At 51.2% G+C, this 19,263-nt stretch overlaps 1 protein-coding gene across 2 annotated transcripts in view; it reads right to left on the bottom strand.

Moving 5' to 3' along the window:
- LIMK2 (LIM domain kinase 2) overlaps positions 1 to 17,902 on the bottom strand; it is a 51,540-nt gene extending 33,638 nt beyond the window's left edge. The window contains exons 1-2 of one of the 2 annotated variants that reach the window (XM_036449679.2): positions 17,755 to 17,902; positions 5,211 to 5,310 (exon numbers count right to left, since the gene is read on the bottom strand). In XM_036449679.2, coding sequence (XP_036305572.1) covers positions 5,211 to 5,310; positions 17,755 to 17,770 — 116 coding nt within the window. In that variant the 5' untranslated portion in view covers positions 17,771 to 17,902. The remainder of the gene's footprint in view (positions 1 to 5,210; positions 5,311 to 17,754) is intronic. The other variant, XM_036449675.2, reaches the window with a different exon arrangement.
- Between the last annotated feature and the right edge of the window lie 1,361 nt (positions 17,903 to 19,263).

The raw sequence follows: 19,263 nt of genomic DNA, 5'->3' as shown, positions 1-19,263 counted from the left end.
GCAGCTGTGGGCCTTCTAGAAGGTCTTAGTTCTCTCTTCCCCGAGAACAGAGCGGGGTTAAGGCCCACGGAAGGTTACATGCTGCTGCACACTCGGAGTCCCACACTATGTTAACGCCAGAGTCCCTTGTGGGGGTGGGGAAAGGTCCAGGTGTCTGTCCTTCCCTTCCTCTGTCAGGAAGCCCAGCCCCCTGTAGGACAGCTAGCCCTATTGACCGGCTCTCTGGCTGTTTCCTTAGCGATAAACTGGACAAATGAGCAAATTAGAAGCAAGGGCTGTGCGTCCATAAACGCAGCAGTAGCAGGAGCAGCAGCAGCAGCAGCAGCAGCATCAACAGTACAACAGCAGGTGGCAGGGTTGTTCCACTGACTCCCAATCCAGGAGTCCGGCAGGAGACATTTAAGAGCACTTTTACTGAAAATTCATGAACCCTTCAATGTTATCTGATACCCGGTGTGTGGCAGGCAGGGTGAGTGTTCTTACCCTGAAGTCACGGGAGAGGGAGCCTTGGAGAAGTTAAACGAAATATAAATGACATACCCATCCTCAAGAAGGCAGAGACTCTTACAAGGATGGATTCAGAACGCCAGGGTGCAAATCCCAGCTATGCCACTTTCTAGCTCTGTGACTGTGAGCAAGGAACCTCCATTTCCCTATTTTGTAAAACAGGTTAAGGCCAAATCTACAGGTATTAGGTTGTTGCAGGAATTAAATAAGATAATGCATGTGACATGCTTAGGACAGTGTCTGGAGCAGAGGAAACGTTTAATCAATGTGACCTATTACTGTAATTGTAATGGTTTCAATGGGGGTGTGGGTGAGAAAACGAGTATGATTTTCAGCATCACAAAAAAACACTGTCACCAACCTATTACAACACCGTCACCACCTGTTACACCACAGCTTCTGGTCGAGACGCAGCTACGCGTTCCGTTTCTTCACTGGACTTTCCTGGAGTCACAAACGGAGCGGAAATGGCTTGTCGTCTGATGAAGTGACAACCTCTTTTCTAGAAGACGGCCATGAGAAATCACTTCTCAAAAGAGAAAGTTCATAATCCTGAGAAAGGAGGCCCTGGGCCGTTCCCAGGAGCCATGAGAATGGTGGCTTTCCCCCTCTGATAATGCTGCTAGGAACCGGGGCACGGAACAGAGTCGCAGGCAGCGGCCACAAAGACCAAGACAGGCAGCTTTTCCTTCCTCCCTTCGCCCCTCCTCCTGGCCGAACACCTCTGATGAGGGTGAAAGAACAATAGTCAGAAAACTTCCCAAGGCCCTCTGGTTTGCAAACATGCCAAGAGGCCAGGTCACCGTTCACAGCTCTCCCCTTTGACTTCGGCTACAGAACAACATCCAGTCGGGCTGCTTTCCGGGCCTCTCCTCCCCTCCCCCCAGTGAGAGGGCTTCAGAGAGCATGGCCCCAGCTCTGGAACCAGTGGCGCTGCTCAAGGAAAGGGAAGGCCAGGGAAGTGTTAGAATCCCAGCAGGCCCGCTGTAAAGGCTGAGAGGAAGCGAGAGGCCTGGTCAGCCAGGTGTCCAGAGATCAGAGGGGTCCTGGCCAGGTGCCCAGCAGCATTGGCACAATTACAGGCTGGGCTGCTTTCAGGATATCTGTCAGCTGGCCTCCACTGGATAGTTCCGGGTTCCAGCAGTCAGTGGCTTCCTATTGTCCCCGGGGACCTGACAAACTGGCGGAAGGCTGAAGGCTGTGAGAGGCGGGTTAGGGATGTGGCTGCAGGTGGAGGATAGGGTAGTGTAAACAGAAGGGGAGGGGAGGAGTTGGGAGCCAAACCCCAGCAGTTTCTCCATTCAATAGCCAGCCCCACCCTGTGATTAGGAAAACAAAGGTGTGGGGGTGGGGAGAAGAAGTTATTTCCTTTATTGTAACTATAGCCCCGCTGGGTTAGAGCGAGGCTGAGAGGGAGTCTGAAGAATGAGTATCTTTGGGAGAATGAAGGGAGAGGGTCCTGCTTCTAACAGAGTGAGCTGGGGTGGAAGACGTGTTAAAAGTCCGTTCAGGCTGATGCTTCACGCTCCTCGTAACCCAGGTTCCTTCTGGAGGCAGACAACACAGTCCTCCCTCCCATTTGGGCAGAAGTCAAGTGGGCTCCAAAGCAGCCTTTGTCCCCGGTGCGAATGGCCAGGCTCTGAAGTCATTCCGTTTGTGGGAGGGAAGGCTCAGGAGCGGGGAGACAGGCTCCTTCAATAGGGCTGGGTTAGGGGGAGTCTGTCCTGGAGGCAACGCTGTCAATCTGTCCTGGATGCTCTACTTCCAGACTGAGACCTGAGCTCTGCTTTAATTATGCAAGGGAAGCTCAAAGCTAACCTTAATCCCGGAGGTACCGCATCGCATCAGATGACAAATGAGTGTGTATGTAATAAGAAAAATAAATACATGAATGTTAAGTGGATACACACTCACAATATAAAGTAACAGCTTCTGATTAAGAGTTTTTTATGTAGCAGGTGCTATGCTAAGCACTTTATATAGGGTTATCACATCTAACCTTCCCCAACAATTTTGTGGGATGAGTACTATTCTCTCATTCATTCTCTCTCTCTCTCTCTCTCTCTCTCTCTCTCTCTCTCTCTCTCTCTCTCTCTCTCTCTCTCTCTCATATATTTTTATTTATTTCAGAGAGGAAGAGGGAGAGAGATAAAAACAGCCATGAGAGAGAATTGTTGATTGGCTGCCCCCTGCACTCCCCCTACTGGAGATCAACAATGTGGGCAAGCGCGCTGACCAGGAATCAAACCGTGACCTCCTGTTTCATAGGCCGATGTTCAACACCTGAGCCAGCCACACCAGCTGGGCATGAGTACTAGTCATAGTCCCATTTTATGGATGAGGTGCCTGAAGCTCAGGGCAGTCACCTGAGGCCAATTAATGAACTACAAGGCCAGGATTTGAAATCAGACCGTCTCATCCACAGCCTGCTCTCTTATCTACCGTGGTAACATGCCTTACATGTGTATGCACATGTATTTGTGTGTGTGTCTCTCCTCACACAGGGTTCTAGCTAACAAGCTAGCATCTGATCAGACCTACAAATAACCCAAGACTTCAGTTCTAAGGCCAGCTCCTGTCATCCATAGCCTGTTGGTAGAACTCCTTTTCTGTCTTTTTGGTTCGAGGCCTCTCATCTCTGATATGAAAGGGTTGGTAGAGCATCATATAGTATGTGGTCCCTTATTAGTTCTTAAGTTCTTTAACTATAGGAGAATCCAAAACTCTGAAGATTAGCTTCCCTCATTTTTGGTCTTGCTTATTTTGGATAGGAAATAGTCATACACACAGGAAAACAGCAAGGACAAATACCGACCCTATGGGTTAGATGCAAGGCAAGTCCTGGCCTGGGAACTCAGGTTCGGACGTGGCTCTGTAGCCTCAGGTCTAGAACAAAAGGGCCGGCCCAAAGCTTTATCTGTAAGGTCCTTGGTAGCTCTGACAGTCTGTACCTATCTCACTGGAAGGCAGAGGAAAGGTACAATACAATCCACCTCCCTGAAAGCAAACGGAGGAGGAACAGAGGCAATTAGATCCCGAGAAGCCTGGGGAGCTCTGTGCTAGAGCTGAAAGGGCAGAAAATCGCTGGTTCCCCTCCAACTCTCCCAGAGGCCGGAGCTCTCGGGGCTAACCCCCCCACGTAGCTCCCGGTGGCGGCAAGCGCTTAAAGGTCAGATTACTTGATATCAGCACGTCCGTGGGTGCTGGAATTCAGAGCGCGTGGTGCCTGTCTAGTCGGTCTCAGTCTGAGGATGTGAGCACTGCCCACGGCTTCAGACCGCGGGGGCCACCCAGCTTCCGAGGAGAAACGACCGCGGGCCAGGCGCTGCTCTGTGTTCCGGAGGCTGCAAAGACCAGCTCCACCTCGCAGACTCTAACCTCGCAGGGGAGAGGAATGACCGTTCCGTGGGTGCCCTCGCCATATGTTATTTCAGGTCTGAGATAGATTCTTAACATCTGTATTTTCCTGAGGAAGAAATGGAGCCCTGGATAGCAGGAACCAATCAAGAAAATGAGCTGTCTTTGAAAGAACTACAATGAAGTTAATAACAAAAAGCAGGAGCAGATAATCAGCAACTCCCCAAGAGCAGAGACAGTTACCCAGTAGTCAGGACCTGACTAATAGTCACAAGGTCTGGCAGGCTAAAGATAACATCTTTTAAAAATATATACATTTGTATATATGTTATTGTTTTCAGAGAGGAAGAGAGAGAGACATCAATGACGAATCATTGATCAGATGCCTCCTGCATGCCCTCCATTGGGGTTGAGCCCGAAACCATTCATGTGCCTGACCCAGGAATTGAACCTTGACCTCCTGGTTCATAGGTCTACACTCAAACTACTGAGCCAAGCTGGCTGGGCTAAAGATAACATCTTTTTAAAAAATATATGTATTTTATTGTTGTTGTTTTTTTTTTCTTTTTCAGAGAGGGATAGTTAGAGACATCGATGAGAGAGAAACATCCCACTAGGGATGTGCCCACAACCAAGGTACATGCCCTTGACCAGAATCGAACGTGGGACCCTTTAGTCTGCAGGCCGATGCTCTATCCACTGAGCCAAACCTGTTAGGGCCCCATTCAATCTTAAAGCTATTTTTTTCTTTCTATACTGCAAGCTCCTTTTCATTTTTCTGGGACAGTGTTCACAGACAGACACACTAAAAAAAAATACACGTGCAACAAAAACCAAAAAGCCCGAAACGAGGTGGGCAGCCTGCTGCGAAGAAGAGCTGGCTTCGCCAACTGCCCTCCAAACAAGCCTGAGGCACCTGCAAAGTCGGAAGTGTAGGCGTGGGCCTCAGTTTCCTCACCTGAATCGTGAGGGTGGCCCTGGCCAGGGAGCTCGGTTGATTGGAGCATCATCCTGATACACCAAGGTTTCGGGTTCAATCTCTGGCCAGGGCATTGGTTCGTACAAGAGTCAACCAATAAATGCATAAATAAGTAAAACAAATGGGTGTGTGTGTGTGTCTCAAATCAATCAATAAAAACATTATTTAAGTGAGAATGCGGGGACTCCCTGGAAAGACTTTCTCTCATCCCCCCACCACCTCCAGCTGCACCTGGCACATCCCTCCCCACCCCACACCCACTGAAAAGGAAACTTCCAAATCGAAAGCTCGTGTCTGCATATTCCAGAGAATGAAATCGTTCCCGGCCTGTAATGCACCGGCAAGACAGGAGGATAGACCCACTTACCTGAAGCAGGAGCTGTGCCAGGCCTCGTTGACAGTCCTGTACAATCTCTGGCTGGGAGCAACGTGGTCCCCACAGCCCCGGCACCTCCAGGCATCCTCACCTGCACACAAAACAGGGGGGGGGGGTCAGAGGCCGGAAGTACCACGGGTGAAGGGACACTGACTCCCACTGTGTGGAAGAAGACTCAGGGAGCAGATTCTCAAACTGAAAGGGTTAATCCAGTGTTGGGCCAGATGCACAATTACCTTTTCTACACCAACTCCGAAAGCTCTGCCTGCCATCTCCCCGGGGAGAGGGAATTCCTTTTTTTTTTTTTTTGGAAGATTTAACTTAAAAAAAAAATTTATTTTATTGATTTTTTACAGAGAGGAAGGGAGAGGGATAGAGAGTCAGAAACATCGATGAGAGAGAATCATCCATCAGCTGCCTCCTGCACAACCCCCTATGGGGATGTGCCTGCAACCAACTTACATGCCCCTAACCGGAATCGAACCCAGGACTCTTCAGTCCACAGGCTGATGCTCCATCCACTGAGCCAAACCGGTTTTGGCGAGAATTCATTTTTAAAAATGGTTCCGATTGTTCCTTTTTCTACTGAAACAAAACCTGCCTTTTCTGGATGTGTCCGTCCTTGCTTATAGTTCTGAGCAGATGAAATGAACAAGGTCTTTTTCTTTCCGGACCAGCCTTTCCTACAACTGTTCTCAACCAGCACCCAGAAACGTGTCCTTTCTAGGTCCATCACGGTATTGCCTTTGTCTGCTCCTCCAAAGCCCTGGGTGTGCAGACTTCCCGTCACCTAGTCCAGCTCCCGCATTCAACCAGCCTCATGGGTCCGCTTGTTGGACCCATGGGTTCCCGCCAAGCTCTGCGTTGGAGACGGTTGGATGACGTCATCCCTGCTCCACTGGGATGCACATCCACCGGGAAAAGAAACATCCTTCCTCATAGTCATTTTCCACTTAGATGCTCTTTCAGAAGCAGAAGCAAAGTTATTTTAGCTCGCAGAAAGATGTCACAGGTATAGAAGGGGAAGAATAAACTTTTAATGAATGCCTCTTATACGCCAAGAATTATGGTAGGCACTGTCTCATTTAATTCCCAAAAGAATCCCGCGAGGCATTGAATGGATGGGAGAATTGAAACTTGGGGCCACGGGTGACAGGCCACGTGGCAGATCTAGCATCCCAACCCAGGTCTGGCTCATCGGAAAGACAACGTTCTTTTCCCTCCACCATGTTAATTCCTACTCGTTCCACTTAGGGAGCCAAGAAAGTCTTTGTAGGGGAAGCCGACACTTGAGCTGAGCCTTGAAAGATGGGGAAGATTTACCAAAGGCTGAGAGAGGGTGGGGAAGGGCTGTGCCGGCTGAGGTATTAGTGTGGACAATAGCAGAACTGGTCCATGTCCCTCCAAAAAGGACAGAACACAATATGCCTGGTGTGGCTCCGCTGCCAACTTCTTGAAATAAAGAGGGCAGCTGAGATCGAGCCGTGGTACCTTACTGAGCCCTAGAAAGCGGGACAAGGTTGTTACAAGACTCCCTTGTGCTCTCTGTGTGTGCGGCTTTGTTCTCTCTGGGTAGCTCCAGACTGCCACGGGCACAGGGGCCATAAATAGACAATGCCCGGCTCCGGCCATTTCAAGATTGGTCAGCAGCAGTGGGGGCAGCCAGGGCCTAGACAGCTGTCCTCATAGCCCAGGGAACTGAACTCGCTGGCGGAAGGCTTTAGAACAGTGGTCGACAAACTCATTAGTCAACAGAGCCAAATACCAACAGAATAACTGACATTTCTTTGGAGAGCCCAATTTTTTAGACTTAAACTTCTTCCAACACCACTTCTTCAAAATAGACTCGCCCAGGCCATGGTGTTTTGTGGAAGAGCCACACTCAGGGGGCCAAAGAGCTCGTAAGTGAGCATGTAATCAAGGGGGCTTGGCCACGTGGACAGCTGTGAGCATGTGAACAGCCGTAAATGAGCACGTGGTTAAGGGGGTGTGACCACATGAGCAGCCGTAAATGAGCATGTGATTAAGGGGGCGGGACCACGCGGACAGCCGTAAATGAGCACGTGAACTGCTGTAACTGCATGAACAGGGGGGCAGGGTCACATGAACAAACAGAAGTGAGCCCTGATCAAGGGTAGGGCCATGTGATCACGCGAGAGTGGGCACGTGAGGACGAGGAGGGGCCATGTAAAGATTGAAATGATGCGGCCAGGAGCCCCCAGAAGCTGAAAAGGCAGGTGAGACCCTCTTCAGACCCTTGGAGAGAGCACAGGAGGCAGAGGGGCCAGGCACCGGGTTCTGGGACCCCCTCCCCCGCCTCACCCAGCAGGTTCCTGGGCCTGGGCTCCAGCGCTTCCCACAGTTCCCAGTCCGGCGGGCTTCTCCTGCCTCCCCGCCTTCACACCTGCAGTTCCCCCCTCCTGGAATGCCCTTCCTCATCCTCCCAGTCCCAGGGGGGCTTTACCTCCACTGGGACCTTCCTGAGTCACTGGGGCTCCCCCTGCACCCGCTTCCTAAGGAGCCGGTGTGTGAGGGAGAAAGGCTCCATCACAAAACCGGACTTGCAAGCTCGCAGGGGCCTGAGGGCTGACCCTGAGCTGGTTTCCAATGGTTTTCACACTGAGTGCTTTCCCCACAAAGCCTCACCGGAGGCCATGATTTAAAACAGATGGAAGCTCAGCTGCTTGGGGTGAAGTGCGTGTGGAAGGGCCTGGGAGATGGGACCAGCGTCCCCTTCCCCCTGTGGCTCCGTCCGGGGAGATGGGGTTGGGGTTGGTTCTTCCCCCTGTGGCTCTGGGTCCGGGGTGACGGGGTTGGTGCTGGTCCTGGCGGTGGGATGGGGAGCCAGGAGAGGGGGGAGCCCTGGGCCAGTCCAGGGCTGACAGTGACTGACTGGTACGGACGGGCTTCCATGTTTTCTGAGCTGCCGTTCATCCCTGTGTGGCTGGGCCAGCAAACTCATCTCTCACAGCAAAAAGCCAGTGTGTACCAGTGGTCGGCAAACTCATTAGTCAACAGAGCCAAACATCAAATGATGGACATTTCTTTGGAGAGCCACATTTTTTAAACTTCTTCTAACGCCACTTCTTCAAAATAGACTTGCCCAGGCCGTGTTATTTTGTGGAAGAGCCACTCTCAAGAGGCCAAAGAGCCTCATCTGGCTCGAGAGCCGCAGTTTGCCGACCACGGCTTTAGAACCCTTCCTCACCTGCTCCTTTCCTCCAGTTCCCTGGTGATGGGATACACACGCCCTTCGCCTCCAGGATCTCAACCTCTCAGACTCTCCCGAGGGGCCTTTTTGGTCTTTGGGTGGAAGAGGCCAGAGAGGGCGCCATCGCCCTCCCAGACCCCAAAGCAGAAAGACTGAGAGACTCATTCAATGGGCTATGGATGGGCGTGGGGTCGAGGGTGAGAAAGTGAATCGGGTTTTGGATGAACACAGACATCCAACCGAACCCCCCACGTTCTGGAGATTCAAGCTGGGAACATTTTTGGAACAATTGCATGGAAGGGCGTCCCTTTGTGAACTGCTGCCCCGCCCCAGCAGAGCTCATTCTGTGAAGCCGCACCTTGCTTCTTGTTTTTAATTTTTAACCCAAAAGTAATAGTCTCTAACCTGACCACCCACTGACTCAACGATTCAGTATCTTGGCTCGGAATGACTTTTGGCTGTTCCCAGAATGCAAAAAGGACCAGGGCTTTGTGTGATGAGGGTATTCGAGAGAGAGCTTGGTATTGCTACACGCTCCGGAGCCCGCCCTGTTTTCTCCAGTCTGGAGGAATTCAAAGCCTTTTCACGCTTAAGTAGCACCAGCTCTGGGCTAGGCACTACGGGCACAAAAGTCAAGATTTCTCTAACGGCCAAAACCGGTTTGGCTCAGTGAATAGAGCATGGGCCTGTGGACTGAAAGGTCCCAGGTTCGATTCCGGTCAGGGGCATGTACCTTGGTTGCGGGCACATCCCCCGTGGGGGTGTGCAGGAGGCAGCTGATCGATGTTTCTCTCTCATCGATGTTTCTAACTCTATCCCTCTCCCTTACTCTCTGTAAATACTCAATAAAATATATAAATATTTTTAAAAAGCTATCTACACAAACCTGCCCTTATTTCCTAACTTCCTACTTACCGCACAATCTGCCACAATCTGACTTCCACCTCCACCATTTCTCAGAAACTGTCTCACCTAAGTCAACAGTGACTGCTTATTGCTAAACCCAGTAGACACGCTTCAGTCATTCTTTAAGCAAATAGTGACTGCATGCCACCTCTGTGTCTAACACTGTGCTGCTAACAAAAGTGAGATTAAGCAGCAGATATCGAACAATAACATAATTATTCTAATTAGGATTGGGGCAAGTGGTGTGAAGACCATATCAAGTTCTTAACTAGGAAAATGGGGTTAGGGTAGAGCAAACAAATATTCCTCCAGGGAGCCATTTCCAAGCTGAGCTCTAAAGAACAAATATAAACTATGGAGGCAATGAACAAAAGGAGGAGAGGAGGACTCCATTGGAGGCTGGGACATGCAAAGGTCCTGAGGCAGGAACACAGACTCCTCCCACAGCATTACAGCCGGCTCTTGTTAGTGCTGAAGGACTGAGGGAACCAAGACCTGTCCCCGGCCTCCCACAGTCCCTCATCAGAATCTTCTTTTCTCGTTAACATTTACAGAGGGAACGAATGGCCCTCCACAGAGTGGCCCCAAAGAAGCTTTACTTCTCATCATCCCTTACAAAGGGATGGTCTAGTCACATCTTGACCTATTTTTCTACTCCTGCCACCCACACTCACGTTCTTGCATCCTAACATTCACACCTCAAGGCTTTCTGTGTTCAGAACACTTTACACTAACCTTAAATCAAGCTTCCGTCCTTCCGGGGTGGTCCCCCAAAGGCAGGCAGCACTTGTTTCATTTTGCCTGTACCTATTCTATGTCGTTGGTTCTGTAATTACAGCGCATTATGTTTGTCTGTCTCCCTCAGCTCCTCCCTCCCTGTCCCCTTCCCTCCAGCTCAAAGGGGCAAAGATCACATTTTGAAGATCTTTAGGTCTCCTGGGCCTCACAGAAAGCCTGGACCAGTACAGACAACGCTCTGAGTAGTGAATCCAACTGAAAAATTGTACCCACTTGTCAACTATAAAGGTGCGTTCTAAAGATAAGCTCCAAAGGCCAGCAGAGATTGATTTCACTGGAATAAGGGCTCTGAGTCCTAGCTGGTTTGGCTCACTGGATAGAGAGTTGGCCTGAGGACTGAAGGGTCCCAGGTTTGATTCCAGTCAAGGGCACATGCCTGGGTTTTGGGTTCGATCCCCAGTGCAGGAGGCAGCGGATCAATGATTCTCTCATCTTTGATGTTTCTATCTCTCCCTCTCTGAAAATCAATAAAAATATATATTTAAAAAAATAGAAATAAGTGCTCTGACTCCCGGGGTGACTACCTACAGGTGGTCTTATCAGATTGTACTCGAGTAAAGATGTTTACCCAGAGCCTTTGACCTCCTGAGCCCAAACACTCATCAAGAGAATACTCTTGGAATTTTCAGCTCCCATGCAGCCCTGAAAGTCGATGATCCTAACTCTTTTACAACCCTCATTCTAGGAAATGTAAGATAAATATAATAATACAACGTTTATAGAGTGTTCTGTGAGATCTAACGGAAGACCGATCCAGATTCCAGTCCAGTCGGCCTGGGACATCCTTCCGTGATCGGCAAACTGCGGCTTGTGAGCCACATGCGGCTCTTTAGCCCCTTGAGTGTGGCTCTTCCACAAAATACCACGGCCTGGGTGAGTCTATTTTGAAAGAGTGGTGTTAGAAGAAGTTTAAGTTTAAAAAACGTGGCTCTCAAAAGAAATTTAAATTGTTGCCCTGTTGATATTTGGCTCTGTTGACTAATGAGTTTGCCGATCACTGCTAGGAAAATACCTCATTGTACTGGGCTGTTCACCCGCTCCTTTTGTTGTGTTTGCCTCTCATATTTGCAGACTTATCAACAGTGGCTACTGATGGGAAGAGTCCAGAAAGGAAGCCTGATTAATAAATGTCCCCAGCAGACTCAAACAATAAGGGGGGGAGGGAGGGAGGTGATTAGGTGCTTAATGATCAGAAAACTGCGCCTTGATTATGGGAATTTGTTGCTTTTAGGAAGTGGTAAATATGCCATGCAAACAAGGTAAAAATGGCAACAAATGGCTCATTACAGAGGGGCTTATTTTCCGGACCTTTTGCATACTGGTATAAAATACATTCAGTTTATATACATCTCTCTCTCCCAGCGTAATAAATAATTGGTGATGTGCCCCTCCAACAATCTGTGAATGCATGGGCAGGCACTAGGATGGCAGGATGGTGAAGGTTGGAATGACCTTTAAAAATCTTCTAATCCAACCCTTTAATTTTTTCTGAAAGAAAAATGGCCTTAGAGAAGGAGAATCAAGTTTCCTCACCATCAGAAAACTGGTCTGGGAGGGGCTCAAAAGGGTTCTGAGGCTAGTAGATCGGTTGCATTTTATTACCCTATGCGGCCTCCGATAAGGTGAGACATGCTCAAGACTACACAGCCACTCAGTGGCGGGGCTTGGCCTGGTGCCCCAGCTCAGAGCCAGGGCCGTTTCCCACAAGACACTCCTGTTCACCTTCACCTTGGTCTGAGAGCTGCGCTTCTGCAAACGAGTCCTTCTCAGACTTCAAAGTGGTGAGAAGTCCCCGAGGCCGGAGAGCTCACGAGACCATAAAGCCGAGCCTGAACCAACATGCACAGATCCGAGCCTTTCATTTGAGAAAAAGCTTTGGTGCTTCTCAGATTCCACCAAACAATGAGAACCGGGAACAACACCCAGCCGATTCAGGGCAGCACAAAACAACAAGCTGAGCCCCCTGGGAACTGGCAGGTCAGGTGCACAAACCCCACTTGTTCCCGGATACAGCGGGAAAGGAGAGGGGCAGGGGAACAGCCGAGAGAGAAAAGACCACATTTTCCTGCTACCAAGGAGAAAGTCTAACAGTAATGATTAACGCTTCTCTAGATACTCTCCCTTATCCCAAAGGGTTTTCCTCCTCCCTACCTTACCAAATATTGCCCGAGGGAGTGTCTAAGGGAAAAAAGATTAGATGATTTTTTTTTTAAGGAGCTTCTGCACTTCTCTGGACCTTAGAGTCTTCCCTCATAAAAGGAGAGATCAAAGGATTCCTCCGGCTCTGAGAGCCTGCGGCACCAAACCAGGGGCCCCTCGTTGCTCAGGTGAAGGCACAGAGGCATCTCAGGTGGTTTCGTTCTTGCTGCTGCTCTCGTGGGCCCTTTTGCTTATTAGGGAACACGTGTAAGGGGTTAAGCAGAACTGGACTTAGACCCAGGTGTGAAACTTGGCTGTGTCCATAAGCAAACCATTTAACCTCTCTGAGCCTGTCTCTTAATCCCTAAAAGGAGGGTAACAAGAGGATTACGAGAAAGAATGTCGCATCTGTGAAAATACCTCTCACACTTTCGGGCACTTAGCTGGCAACTCAATTGTGAGCAGCTTTTCTTCGTGTGTATTTAGGGGCTTGGCTGGGGAGGAAAGGGTGAGCTGACAACACTAACCGCCCAACTCTGGAGGGAATGTTTTCAAAACAAATTCAGAAAGTGTTTTCTGTGTGCCCATGTGCAAGACACCGACTAGGCACACACTGCGGGGGGCCGTGGTGAGCACTCCAGGGGTGTGAGGGACAAAGGTATGCAGAAATAAGCCATGTCAGAGAGGGATGAGCCAGGTGCTGGGGGGCAGGGCAAGCTTGGGAGAGTAGTAAGATACTGGGTAGAGCCCTAATCTGTTTGGCTCAGTGGATAGAGTGTCAGTCTGCGGACTGAAAGGTCCCAGGTTCAATTCCGGTCAAGGGCACATACCTTGGTTGCAGGCACAACCCCAGTGGGGGGTGTGCAGGAGGCAGCTGATTGATGATTCTCTCTCATTGATGTTTCTAACTCTCTATCACTCTCCCTTCCTCTCTGTAAAAAAAAAAAAAAAAAAAAAAAAAAAAAATCAATAAAATATATTTTAAAAAAGAGAAGAAAAAAAAAAAAAAAAACCGGGCAGAGAAACAAATATGACAGATGTTTCTTGTGGCTTTTGGGCCACTCAGTTTCTCCCTTCCAACCACACGTTTATGTAGCTGTGAGTGAGTCGCCAGTTTCTTATCTGGAGGAACAACTACAAAGAATCTCCATCAGAGAACCGATCAACCAATGCATCTATTTCCAGACGGCAGTTCTCTACCCATCATCAATGAAGGGGGTGTGTGTGGGTAGGGAAAAACCCTACTTTCAGTGCTTATTATGAGCCAGGCAGTGTCCTAAGCACTATGCAAGCATGCATCAATCGAATATAAAGGTCCCATGAGCGAAGGACTAGTATTGAAGAGCTATTGTTCCCATTCTAACGAGGAAACGAAAATGCCCTATAACAAGTGTTAGAGCTGGGATGAGACCACAGGTCTGCTAACGCCAAAGTCTATGTATTTGACTACCTTTTAGACTTTCTTTCCCGAAAAATAAATTATAAGGAAGAGCTGCTGAAACAGAATCCCAGGATGGACGCTCAAGGTACACAGGAATAGAACCAAGCAATGGCTTCATGTGCTAGCTACCACTGGATATAAATTAATAGATTAAAAAAAAAAATCTAATTCTTGCTACTGTATAAAGAAAGGTAAAGAGTAAGAAAAAGGATAGACTTGTAAGAGACTGAAATGCTAAAGCGATGCCCACCGCTCACTAATTTGTTCCTGAAACTTAGCCCCCTCCAGGCTGTCCTGGTCAGAAGCTGGGAATCAACCCAGCCTCCAACAGATGCGTCCGTGTGGAGAGTTTAATGCAGCTCTTGATGTGTTTCTATGCAGCTTTAAAACCGTATAGTCTTGTCCAATTCATGCTGCCTATCCATGCCAGATGGATAGTTTAAAAGCCAATGCCCTAATCATGACTCTTCCTACCTCTAACTCTACGGTCTCCACTGCAGACTGGAAAATTCCTCAAGCCTGGCATTAAAACACTCCAGTCTGGCTTCTGCCACCCTCCCAGCCTTACCTTGCACTTCCTATGACTCCCCCACTGCCCCATCCTTGCCTCTGCCACATGGATCAACTCACCATCCTTTGGGAAGCCTTGAAACTTGCCTCACTTTGACTCCTACTCCAGTTTCTTCCCAACCAGGATACTAGCCCCCATCCCCCTTTAAAAAATATATATATATTTTTTTATTGATTTCAGAGAGGAAGGAAGAGGGAGAGAGAGATAGAAACATCAATGATGAGAATCACTGATTGGCTGCCTCCTCCATGCTCCGGATCAAGCCCACAACTCGGGCATGTGCCCTTGACCAGAATCAAACCTGGGACCCTTCAGTCCACAGGCTGATGCTCTATCCACTGAGCCAAACCAGCTAGGGCACCCCCCCCCCCTCCAAACTTCTCAATCTTGCCTCCTTAAAGAAGCATTCCCTAACCAGATCTGGTAGCCATCTGGAGACCTTGCTGGTCTTCAAATATGCCAAGCACACTCCTGGCTTAGGGCCTTTAGTCATTCTCTTATTGTGTCTAAAATGTTCTTCCCCCGGATGTTCAAACGGCTCAAGTCCTTGCTTCCTTTCTCTGCTCAGAAGACACTGACCAGAGAGGCCTCCCTGACCTCCCACCGCTCCTATGTCCTTATCTTACTTGATTTCTCTCTGGAGCATTTATCCCTGACCTGCCATAGCCATGTAGCTCATTACTGTCCTTCTCTCCCCACCAGAACACGGGGAAAGGATTCGGTCTATTTCATCCCCTCAGTGCCCCCAGGGCCTAGCAGAGGGGATGAAATGGCAGACAGTAGGAATTCAATAATTTATAGGATGAATAACGAACAGTTCTTCCTCACCTCTGAAACGCCACAGTGTGATCACACACAGGCTTTATGTAGCTTGTCTCTTCTTTTTCCCCAGAGAAAAGGGGGCCTGGGGACAAGTTCAGGGGTTCACCAGGTTTGAACTGCCCACGGCTGCCCTGGTTGCAAGCCTCCTGGGGTCCCTGAGAGGTGAGGAGACGATGCCTGTGGGGGAGGGGAAAGGCACGCTCCTGGGAGGGTGCGTGCACTATACAGCTTGTTGCGATTTGTGTATTTTTTCTTTCCCTTCATTACGCTAAGCAGACAAGGAATTTCTCCAAGGTCCCAATCACATTATTTATTTCTACAAATCTTTGTTAAGGGCTCACGGTGTGCCAGCCCATTACAAAGGGGACAGGTAAGTCCTAGGTCAGCCTTGGCTCTCCCGCTAGCTGAGTGACCCTGGACAAAGGCATATTCGTCCCCGAGCCTCAATTTCCTCCTCTGTAAAAGGGGAGTTACACGATCCCTAGCTCTCCCGGGCTCCTGCAGCTGTTAGGATGTAGCAGAGGTAACCCTTGTCCCGGCCCAGTGCCTCAGACATCACAGGCACTCCGTAAATATTGGATTTCGCCGTTGCTGCTTCTCCTGTTACACAGCGATCAGAGTTGTCTTGAGACAGCTTGGCCAGAAGCAGGGAGAGGTGAGGTCCCACTTCCTTCTCTGCCTCCCCGTGCAAGCCCGTTCTGGTGTTTGTGTGAGAGAGAGAGGATGAAGCACTCAATTTCGAGTTGGAAAATGCAAACTCCAGCCACTGCCACTCAGCTGGCTGCGGAACCTGGAGGTGGTTTCTGCCCCGCAGTCTCCTCGCCCATAAAAAAGCCAGGCTGGCTTTCTCAGCTCTTCAAGGGTCCTCCACGCCTTCCTGCCTTTTCACACTGTCCCTCTGCCCGGAATGTCCTTCGCCTTCCTTTTGCAGGACCAATTTCTACGGAGTCTCAGGGGGAAGCATACACTTGCTTTTTAAAGAGAAGCATTCCCCAGCCCAGGTGCAGGCTGACTGCCTCGTTGTGTGATTTCAGTTACTGTAGCACTCATCCCCATTGCTACCTCCATGACTTACTGTCCACCTCTAGGACTGCCAGCACCACCAAGGCCGGGCCAGTGTCTGTGAACTCCATCCCTCTGCTCCTCCGTGCTTGGCTAAGCGCACTCATGGCACAGAAACAGCCAACAAGCATCCTGACGGTAGGACGTATAAACGAGTGCACCAGAGGCTTGGATGCCTCGGGACAGCTTTTTCGTTCACTCAGAGGAAACCTAACTGACACGTGCACGCCAAGATCTTACATGTTTCCAAGAACTGAGGTGCAAGACGGGACCTACGTTACACAGAGGTTAGAAAGAGTCATAGAAAACCATGTGAGCCCTAGCCTGCTTAGGTCAGAGGACAGAGCACTGGCCTGCAGACGGGAGGGTCCCAGGTTCCATGCAGGTCAGGGGTGCATGCGGGAGACAACATGGATGTGTCTCTCATATGGATGTTACTCTATCTGTCCCTCCCCCTCCCTTCCACTCTCTCTAAAAATCAATGGAAAAGTATCCTCCAGCGAGAATTGATAAAATAAAATATCTTTAAAAAATAAATAAAATCATTTGAGTTGAAGAGCTCTGAAATCTAAAAAAAGAAAAATGAAACGGACAGAGTGCGTTTCCCCCCAGCCCTCTCTCTCGAAAGCCAATGATCCAGAACGAGGAGAAAACCCCGGGCTCCCCCGGCGAGGAAGTGACCCACCGGCGGCCGGTCCCTGCATTCAGGATGGAGGAAGTGACTGTCCGCCGACTGAAAGCCAGGAAGTGGGGCGCAGACAGCCAGGACCAGCTCCCGCCTCCGCTGTTCCCTCCTGCCGCCTCCAGAAAGCTCTGGACGCTGACCCTGGGCCACCTGGGGGCCGGGCCACACAAGCCCCTGGTGCAGGGGGGCTGGGGGGGGGCAGGAAGCGGCAGGGTGGCGTGTGCGGGACCCAGGCGGGGACAGGCGGCGCTGCAGGCCCAGCTACCCCTTCACCCTTCACCCCTGCAAACTCTTCCCTCCAGGAGGCGCTTGGCCACATGTCTTCGGCTAAGGGAGAACCCCGAGCCCCAGGGAGGATGCTCCAGCCCCCTTTCCGCCAATCCGTGCCTCCCGCCCCAAGGGGAGCCCCACGCCCCTGTTTCCTGCCCGGAGCCCAGCCTCAGTTTGGAGCTCCTCCATTTCCCACAGAAAACCCAGGCCCCGGGGTAACTTCCCACCCCCTCTTAACTGCCCCGAACCCCCAGATCCCGTGCTCCCCACACCCCACAACCCCCCCCCCCTCGGGAACCCAGGCCCCGCGGCTTCCTCGGAAAGGTGTGAACTTGGGGATCTGCGGGCGCGAAGTGCAGCTAAAAGCTGGAGCCAGCACCCCCCCCCTTCCTTCCTCCCGGGGTCCCCGGGGCGCCCTCCGCCTCCAGCGCCCCAAGTCCCCCGGCCCCTCCACCTCCGGGTTTTCGGGGAGCGCTGCGCTCGCTCCCCCAATCCTCCCGCTAAGGAGCCCGAACGCACGCATGGGGGTCCCCTCAGCCCCAACCCCCGAGAGGCCGCCGGCTCCCCTCAGGCGCCCGGGCCCGGCCTCCGAGGGGAGAGAGGCGGACCGGATGGCGCGGCCCTGCTTACCCGCCGGCGCGGCCATGGTCCCGGGGCGGAAGCACGGAGGAAGGGGCGGGGGCCGCGGCGGCTCTTCGCGGCACCCGCTGTCGCCTCAGGCGCGGGAGGACCTTGGCCCCGGGCGCGAGCAGGATGCACCGCCTACGGCGCCCCGGGAGGACCAAACCGCACCTGGCACCCGGGCCCGCCCGCCGACGCCCCGCCCCCTCCGACCCCGCCTCTCCTTGGCCCCGCCCACGCCGACCCCGCCCCGTAAAGGCCCCGCCTCACACTGGCCCCGCCCCTCGCTGGCCCTGGCCCCTGGCTCGGAGGCGGTCCTAGCGCCCCCTAGTGCGAGTGGGTCCCTCCGTGGCTGCAGGAGCTGGTAAAGATGATGCAGCGCGGGAGGACTCAAAGAGAACTCAGCCCATTTCACAGATGGGGACTGCTGAGGACCAGAGGATACCATCGTTTTCGATTACCTCGAAATGGCACAGCTGGGTTGGCAACCCAGGTCTCCTGACTCTCAAGCACTCCTGAAATCAAGAATAGGAATATGGAGCCGAACCGGTTTGGCTCAGTGGTGGAGCATCGGTCTGCGGACTGAAGAGTCCCAGGTTCGATTCCGATCAAGGGCATGTACATTGGTTGCGGGCACATCCCTGGTGGGGGGTCTGCAGGAGGCAGCTTTTCGATGTTTCTCTCTCATCAACGTTTCTAGCTCTCTTATCCCTCTCTCCTCCTCTCTGTAAAAATTCAATAAAATATATTAAAAAAAAAAAAAAAAAGGAATATGGAGGAAAAATAGGGCTTACCCCATAAACTAGCTTTGGGGGAGAGGGGTGAAGCGTGGAGGCTTCCTCTAGAAGCTTCCAGCTCAGAGAAGCCACTTCTCTGCGCCACTGTGGATAAACAGACGCCCAGTAGATATTGGGGGTGGGTGCAACCACCACTCCCGGGTCAGGTCCTTAGCTGGACCAAAGAGGGATGTAAATGAACTCAGCACTTCCCAGCTTCCCTTTTTTGTTTTTGTTTTGTTTTCAAGATAAACTAAAAATCCAGATGTTTCGGTGACATTTTCCACTTTTTTAAAACGTTGGGAACATGAAGTTGTTCTAACAATGCCATGTAGGCCAAAGGAAACACACCTGTCTCCTGGGTCTGTCCTGCAGGTTCCTCTTTATGGAGGAGAGAGCACTGGACCAGGAGTTAGGACAGCAGGCTAGCTTCTGGCAGCTGCTAGCTGGCTGAGGGGCCCCGAGAGCCACTGAGCCACGCCACTGATCAACTTGATAACGATGAGGTCAAAGTGTAAGCAGGAGAAAAGAGCTCCATGCTGAGGGATGACAGGTAGCTCTAGTGAGCTGGGAAGCCTGAGGCTGGGCCGAGTTTGTGACCTCACCATCTTCCCTCTCCCGTTCTGCTACTGAGCTTCCGTGGAGCGGCACCCCTGCTGGGCAGACAGACCACCTGTCCTGTCCCAGAGCAGGCAGAAAGCTGCTGACAGAGGGCCGTGTCTGTCCTCCAGCTCTGACGGGC

The sequence above is a fragment of the Pipistrellus kuhlii genome, unplaced genomic scaffold, assembly GCF_014108245.1.
Source record: "Pipistrellus kuhlii isolate mPipKuh1 unplaced genomic scaffold, mPipKuh1.p scaffold_m20_p_20, whole genome shotgun sequence".
NCBI classification, from domain to species: domain Eukaryota; kingdom Metazoa; phylum Chordata; class Mammalia; order Chiroptera; family Vespertilionidae; genus Pipistrellus; species Pipistrellus kuhlii.
This window is presented reverse-complemented; position numbering and strand designations above follow the sequence as displayed.